Source organism: Rhododendron vialii, chromosome 11a (genome assembly GCF_030253575.1).
Source record: "Rhododendron vialii isolate Sample 1 chromosome 11a, ASM3025357v1".
NCBI lineage: Eukaryota > Viridiplantae > Streptophyta > Magnoliopsida > Ericales > Ericaceae > Rhododendron > Rhododendron vialii.
The window spans coordinates 35,298,666-35,306,667 of NC_080567.1; the positions used below are offsets into that span (position 1 = coordinate 35,298,666).

The 8,002-nt window shown below is 40.4% G+C and overlaps 2 protein-coding genes across 3 annotated transcripts; both read right to left on the reverse strand.

Annotated features, from left to right (window-relative positions):
- Nucleotides 1-1,281: 1,281 nt before the first annotated feature.
- On the reverse strand, nucleotides 1,282-3,296 carry LOC131307648 (uncharacterized protein At4g04775-like). 2 transcript variants are annotated; one of them, XM_058334271.1, is made up of 3 exons: nucleotides 3,137-3,293; nucleotides 2,033-2,172; nucleotides 1,282-1,928 (listed from the first exon to the last, which is right to left on the reverse strand). In XM_058334271.1, exons 2-3 carry the CDS (start codon nucleotides 2,153-2,155, stop codon nucleotides 1,581-1,583), a joined length of 471 nt encoding a protein of 156 aa, XP_058190254.1. In that variant the 5' UTR covers nucleotides 2,156-2,172; nucleotides 3,137-3,293; the 3' UTR covers nucleotides 1,282-1,580. The 2 variants fall into 2 exon arrangements, with proteins under 2 accessions (XP_058190254.1, XP_058190255.1); XM_058334272.1 differs by having other exon boundaries at nucleotides 2,033-3,296.
- Nucleotides 3,297-4,515: 1,219 nt separating this feature from the next.
- LOC131307631 (uncharacterized) lies at nucleotides 4,516-6,318 on the reverse strand. Its single transcript, XM_058334251.1, has one exon. It carries the CDS (start codon nucleotides 6,234-6,236, stop codon nucleotides 4,653-4,655), a length of 1,584 nt encoding a protein of 527 aa, XP_058190234.1. The 5' UTR covers nucleotides 6,237-6,318; the 3' UTR covers nucleotides 4,516-4,652.
- Between the last annotated feature and the right edge of the window lie 1,684 nt (nucleotides 6,319-8,002).

The following is an 8,002-nucleotide window of genomic DNA, read 5'->3' on the forward strand; positions in this document are numbered from 1 at the left end:
CGAGGCCCAATCAGCCATACTTATACTTTTGGGAAAACATAGTACTACAAGAGACAATCACCTTGTTTGGTTGAGATTTTAGAAAGTTATTTTTGAGAATTGAGTAGTAATGAATGGAGAGAAATAGAGAGAGAAATTTATTGAAAACTGAGCCATAGAGCCACTAAAAAGTTAAGTCAAAGGGACCTAGCTAAGTCAACTCCAAAATTGCCCATATGAAAAACGAAAAACGGTCCATAGAAAATCAAACGGTCTAGAAACACATTTTAAAACATAATTTCAGAGAATTGTTTTTGGATTTCGATGTATGTGAACCTTATATTGAATGACTCCAAATACAATTATCTTTATTGTTATATTTAATATTTTACAATTATAAATCTTTGTGGGTCAGTCAAAGTCCTTTTTGATATACTTATTCATTTAGCATATTTATTACTCTGTAGTAAATAACAGTACAGAGTACAACATTGGTAGACATGAACATGGATTTCGTTATCGGTCATGATTCTCATGACCTTGTAAAATTCCCATCAAAAATATCTTTGGAGGTGGGTACCTTGATGGTTTGGCATTTTTTGGAAATGCCAACGCCACGCGGCGGTGCTCTAAGAACTCTGAATAATCTCTCTTTTTAAAGACCTCTCAAATGAACAAGGAGGACTCTGCTTCCTTCTTAGGGGTTTCTTACTCGGTTTCTCGTTACTTTTTACTTCATTCATCATCCATTCATATGAGTAGTAGGGCTAAAATTTCAATACACATGCCTTCACTACTAGAGAAACCGCGAAAACACAAACTAGAACCAATCTTGTCATTCATTCCAAAGCACTTGAGCGATTGGAGGAAAGGGGGACAAAGGGTAGATGATCATAAAACATTGAAAGGATGAGATTTTCACCTCCGAATCACACAGACTAGAACCATCCTTGTCATTGCTTCCATTTTCTTTCACCGCGCTTTTCTGTGCCCTTTTACAATCCTCTATCTTTGTGTTGATTCCCGATCCATTTTTAGTTTTTGGGCATGACTAATATCATGTCCATCGTGTTCATACTCACCATAACTTGGATCTTCCGTAAAATCTCAACTTTTACCTCACAAGATTCACCATATCCCAAATCAAGAACAAATGATTTTGGAATTTCCTCAGAAGCCTCGCTCCAAGGGTATATTCATCCGCAGGTAAATAATATCCAACGATACCAGCATGCAGCAACATAGCGCAATCCATCTAGCTACTTTCCAATACCCTTACGAAATTAATTTACGAGCATAAGTTATGGAAGGATAATCAAGTCTATAGATATAATTTGTCACATATCTCCGTACAGATTGGATTACAAAGCCAAAAAGACCTATAAGGTTCTTTACAGGAAACTATTGCTTCATCTCTGTCAGCTCTGTGTACAATACCAACTCAAAATAGCCCAAAGAGAACGTTAGCGAAGGCTCTGAATCTGATTTACAAACTACGATAGCTAGTATCACGTTTAAGAGCCACGGAGATAACAAGAAGAAGCAAAATGCAGAATTGCAAAAGCTGTGTCATTTGTTGCATAATCTTTTTTTCGTGCCTTCTATATCGTTTGTATGACCAGAGCATCGTCTTCCTCCTCGTCTTCTTTGGATAATTTGTCCAGTGGGGGCATTTCAACGGACTCGTCCAGTGGGGGCATTTCAACGGACTCATTCACAAGCTTGATTTCGTACTTTATTTTGTCGAGCTCAGCTTTCACGGTTGATAATTCTAATTTTAGCTCCGTTCTTTCCCTGTTCCAGTCAGCCCTTTCATTATCCCATTCTTGTTGCATATCATCGACCCTGTCTTGTAATCGTATGCACTCACTACCAATCAGATTTAGCTCATCCAAATGTTTGTCACCAGTCAGAAGTGGTTCGTCACACCATTGGAAGAACTCGCATTGCTACCAATGACATGAACTAGTAGTTAATAAGGACGTAAACAGATGCAAGTTGAGCGGAACAAAAGAGAGAGAAGACAAGAAAAAAGAAGGCATAATACACTTACGTTATTTGGATACTTGGGACAACTGTAGAACATCCTGTAAGGGTTTCTGTGGGTCTTTGATGTTCTTAATTTTGCAGAAAGCCCACACGAACACGTGAGTTGTGAATCTTCAGGGGAATCCATAATCTACAACACAAGTCCTGCTCATGATGGGACATTCTTCTGTGAGAATTTGAAGCGAATTGACAGTCACATTCTCGATTTCAATATATCTCATGTTCCATGAGTAAATTGAAATCTAGACACCAAAAATATTTGTTGCAATTGATCATCGAGACATCAAACAACCGAGCAGCACCAACAAAAAACTGGTCACTTGAAAATGAATTGAGTTCACTGTCTTTCTCAGATATGTCCCGACCTATTACCTGAGCACGGGGGAACTCTAACCCTATCGAATAATTCGCTTTTGTCATCAGCAATTTCAATGATCAGAATATTGAAAACCAATAACCATAACTCCAAGGGATTGCCTGGTAGTCAAAGCCTGTGGACTAGGGTTTACCCTCTTTTGAGGACTCAAGATCGAAACCATGGACACCTGCTATACATCAACTGAAGCACATTCACTTGCATTACTAGCAACATAAAAGATACTCAAGAATTTAAGCGCCTACGAGTAAATACGTAGACCCTTCTCTAGCCTAGTAGCCCCACAGATGCTTTTATGCTACATCGATCAGCTAACCTAAGTGACACATATTCCATAATAACAAAAAAAGCGATATTGTGGAAACTTTATATCCATCTCAAAGCCAATTGGCAATGAATGGAGAGGTCCCAGATATTATTAAGTGATCACCCATTTTACTCCCAAGCAATGTAGGATTCTATTTCCTTAACAACTTTCATAGACATAAAATTTTCATTTGGTACAATATGAGAAAACCCAAGGTTGGTCTTGTAATCAAGACTTTGGGATTTGATCCTTTCTAAGGTTTTAAGTTCGAAACTTATCTTTCGGGTCATTTCGGGTCAATTCACACGGAGCTTTGCTCCCAACTTTAATTGAATTTTCCGCGAGTGGGCGGTGGGTTCGAGTCACAAGATTAGTCGGTCGGACTGCGAAATATGTATGAAAATAGCAGAAAAGAAAGAATCGACCTGGTGCTTTATAACAACTGTAGAACAGGGCAGGTCCGCTGAAAGCCAAATTGGATAAAGATCGCGCTACTTACTCTGCGGAAATCACCATTCACCCGACTGGATATATAAACACTCTATATATAGAAGAGAGAGAGAGAGAGGCTTGAAGGAGAAGCCAAGGGGGGTTCTGACAGGACATAAAGGAAAGTTACCCCAAAGATGTCGATGGTACCAAATTGCCATTGGCTTTTACCGTAAATACGCGCGAAGTATATCAGAGATGTTAAGCAATAAGGAGAGATTATTTGGTGCTCCCGCCTCCTCCACCAGTACCCTCATTTATTTCTGTTCTTTTGTATGGCTATCGACATTGTTTATTTTGTTTAACTCGTCGAGAAGAGACATCCACGCAGCAGGCAGCTCGATCGGACTTCGTTTCGCATATGAATGAATTGAGTTTACGCCAGGAAAAATAAAAGGTTGGAGTTTCAAACCACATTTGGCTTCCTATTTTCTCTTGTGCAAAAGCAATTTGCTCATTTACAAAAATGAACACTCATTAAACTGATTTTGTTCTTCTTGACCAGTTATACAACATGAACAATTCCGATAATTTTTTTTAGTCCTAATTCTCCTAAACAAAGCCAAAAAAAACAAAAAACTTGACGGTATTAGACCCTAATTAGACATTGAACCGGAACTCAGTCCCGTTGTGGGAGTCTTTTGCCTTTCAGAAAAAAATTGTGGGCAAGTAGAGTGAAGTGCAGTTGGTTCCTCTCTTATACTCCAATGCACATGTGCAGGGTTCGATTTCCGTAAGCACTCATCCCTCTCCAAATCCCTCAGGATAGACAAGATTATCGAATCAAAAAAAAAAAGAAGTTGTGGGAGGCTTTTGGAGCATGCTTCAAGAGCACAATTTTTCAGCAAGTAAAGCTCTAGATTTATGCTTTGGTAACTCGTCAATTCTATTGGGCGTATTGTCTTGTCATATCACACCACTATCTGTTGAAGATTTCACTGCACATATGATGAGACCGAAGCTAAGATCCCAACACATGTGAATGAATATGTTTCGCCCTAATAAGAGGTTATTGAGACAGGAGACTAACCTAGCTGGGTTTGTCCCACCAAGTTTCATAATGTACCTTTTCACTGACTTTTTTATATAAGCCCAGTGGACGAGATGTTCATGGCCCAATAAAGGCGAGGCCCAATCAGCCATCCTTTTACTTTTGGGAAAACATAGTACTACAAGAGACAATAATATAGTTCCAATATTATAAGTGCTTTTGATAGCAGTACCATCCTTTGTTAATTATTAGTCCACAAAAATCAAATGTATGGGAATTACCCACCGCAATTGTGCCGAATAGAATTGGACGTTCATTATTCCATAAGCTTTGAAGGAGGAACGTTTTAATAGTAGTATATTACATACGCAATAATTATGCATAAACTTGAATAATTGAACATTATTTTTGTACATCCATACTTGTTTTCATCTCTCTCCCCATCATTACTAAGTACTTAATTAATTACCAGAAATCAAAGGCAAATCAACCTCGTCGCACCACTCCACACACCTAGTCTCAAAGTACGAACTACTCACCTCATTTGGCCAATAACTCAACCAAATTTGGCACCCTACCCTCCACTTCAGCACACTCCCTTCCATCTCTTTGCCCAACCTCCACCCTACCCCTCCACACTCATCCCCCCCAAACACCAATCCCCCGCTCTTGGTAAATGACCTATTTGCTCCCGCGTATCGCTTTCGGAATCTATTTTCTGGCCGACCACCGCCTCCACCAGACGGCTTCCACGTGGCAACTTCGGTGCCAGTGGTGTTGTCGCACAGGACCGCATCGAATAGCGCGGCGTTACCTTCCGCATCTTGGTCCCATCTCCAATTCTTCATCCTCGTCCTCGTCGTTGTCCTCGCCATCGCCTTCACCTTCGGAACTTTTAGTTTTCCAAAACTACCCTTTAAAATTCTTTGCGTTTCCATTTCCCTCTCCATGTTATCCGTGGATCGCCCCAAGCTCAACCCGGACACGTAGCTTGACCCGGTCTCCGGGCCGACCCAGAGTCGTATTCTCGACGGAAAATGCTTCTCGCCGGCATAATAATCATCGCCGTTTTCATTAAACCCTAATTTCGCCACGTGAACGCGTACGTTGTCGACACGTGCATTCACGAGAATGAACCCATCAGTGAACCTAACTGTATATTCCAACTGGACCACAGCCTCCAACTGCTGGTGCGCCAAGGCGTATCTTAGGACAGACTCTTTTGCTTCAACTATTTTGGGCCGACTTTGTTCGCCATCAAAGCGCGTGCTCGTCATGCCCCATACCGGCGCGTACCCTTTCAAAACCCACAACCCATGGGACTCCTTAGCATAAGAAAACCCTAGATTATGAGAAGACGACGGGGTTAACGATTGTAACCCTACGCCTACCTCTTTTAAGATCAACCATTTTGCTAAAATGTACCCGAGGGTGCGCATGAAACGAAGCTCTACGTCCACTCCTACTGAGATGAAAAAAGTACGTAGAACAAGGGCGTGTTTGGACGCAAAAACTTGGATGTTTGGAGCTAACAAGGAGTGGAAATAGAAAGAGCCCACTGCAGAAGGCGCGTCGAAGACACACAGCCAAAAGAGGTGCGTGAGGAAGATGAAGTTGAAGAAACCCGAGAATGACTCGGGCGAGTGGGAGTCAAGGATCCACGAGACCGGGTCGGGCATGATGTTCAGGAGCTCCGAATGCGGGCAGGTGCTGCCGTGCGCGGTGGGGGAGCGGGAGACGATTTCTTGGATGAGCTGGAGGATGAGAGGCAAGAAGGGCTGGCTGGAGGAGAGAGGACACGCGTCGGAAACCCAGATGATCTCCTCCGCGTCAGCAGCTTCGAATCCCGACAGGCAAACGGAGAAGGTCAGCGAGCCGTCGGAGTCTGATCCGGAGACCCTGTTTGCTATGAGTTGGATCGACTGGGTTGAGCTGCTGCTGTGTCGACTTGGTTTGGAGGTGGCGAGTGGGAAGACGAGTTGAGAGGGTGACTCGTCCCACTCTTGAGTGATAGGGAGTTCACAAATGCATGGCCAGATATCCATGTTTTGCTTGGTGGGGTTTGTCTTATTTTTGGATGGTTTGGAGTTTTGTTTTTGGAGTATGTGAGGAGGTGGCTGAGGGCAGTGGTAGAGGGATATATAGAGAGAATGAATGATGCATAGTTTGCCAACTTGGAGGTGGTTTTAGCCAAGTGAGAGGTGGAGTTCTACTGTTCTAACTGGTGGTTCAGGTTCTTTAGTGAAACTTGTGTGCAGTGTGCCTCATTTTGAACCAATAATTTAGATTGGTCGCATTTATTACTAAAAATTTTCATTGTATATGAATGCGTACTTTTATGTGGAGTGTGATAGAGGGGATGTGGTCCAATAAAAATCAAGGATAGCACTAATGTCGTTTAGTGATTTGTTATAACTACAACTAGTGAAAATCTTGGTGTTGTGCTTTCTGTCGGCATCTTGCCTTCTTTGGATTTTGGTTCTCGGGTGATTTTGGTTTTCGGGCGGTGTTTTTTCGCCGGAGTACCTGTGATCCGTTTAATCTTTTTAACTTTTCAAAAATTAATAAAATTCTTTTTACTGAGCGAAAAAAAAAAAACTACAACTAGTGAAATACAGTAAAAGTCAAATATAATTCGACAAGACCATCGTTATCTCATACTATAATCGATCAAATCACATGGTCCATACTATCACGATGTGAGTTATGTTACCATTAGGTTGGTCACAGTAATTACTAGAAATTTTGATTGTATATAATTAACTATATATATGCGTATTTTTATGTGGAGTGTGATTGAGGGATGCCTAATAAAAATCGAAGATAGTACTAGTGACAATTTGTGATATGTTATAACTAAAACTAGTAAAAAAAAGTCATATATATAATTCGACTGGGCGATCGTAATCTCATACTAATCGGTCAAATCATATTGTCCATAATATCACAACGTGAGATTTTTATGTTAAGTTGATTATATATGCTGGTACAACTCGATCGAGTGTTTGTTGGTAGGCAGGGAACTCTAGGGGTAGACGCAGGTACACGTCTAATGAGGGAGACTTGTAATTGAATAATAAAAGTGAGCGTTTTGAATATTGATCGAGTTTCACGGGCTGGAGGGAATAGATGCTTATGTGTATAATATACACGTACACGTGCATATATTATCTGCATTTTTTGGTTTGTCAAAAAAATATAAACGTACACGTACATAATGGATAAATAAAACTAAAAAAATAAAATAAAATTACGCGTACATAGATGCATTTTGAAAGGAAGAATTATCCAAATTTGCTGCGGCTTTTGCGAGAATTAACATTGGCAGACCAACGTACGTTTTATCGAACAACTCCCACCCGCATCTACAAGATTGCCGCCCGACATCCAGAAGAGAAACTGTAGAGATTAGGAAATGCATGAAAAATTAAATATAGCCCTGTTTTCCAGAAAGCACTGGGTTTTTTTTTGTGTGTGTGGGGTAATGAATGACATTTCGAATATCATTCATTCTGAATTTTTTTATTTCATATAATTAGAACAATGTCATTATACTGGCAAAATTAGATGTCTAATGCAAATAATAGTGGCCACGTACTCTTTGAAACTCTCTAATGCATAATGTCATACAATTCAAAAGTGCCTAAACCATGGGCCGTGGGTTTTATACTTTAGAAATTATTAACAATGGGAACAAGATTGCTAAATATTGTGTAATAAATTGCTCTTAGACTTGATCCGCTAAGACAATTCAAATTTGTTTGTTTTATTTTCTATGTATGTTACTACTTTCTTAATAAATAGGTAAGGT

What these genes read in the sequence shown, in the direction of transcription:
- LOC131307648 (XM_058334272.1), bottom strand. Translation starts at nt 2,155, where the DNA reads ATGGATTCCCCTGAAGATTCACAACTCACGTGTTCGTGTGGGCTTTCT. An exon ending in GTCCCAAGTATCCAAATAAC is followed by an intron (nt 1,929 to 2,032) that starts GTAAGTGTATTA and finishes TGTCATTGGTAG; the next exon opens with CAATGCGAGTTCTTCCAATG.
- LOC131307631 (XM_058334251.1), bottom strand. Translation starts at nt 6,236, where the DNA reads ATGGATATCTGGCCATGCATTTGTGAACTCCCTATCACTCAAGAGTGG.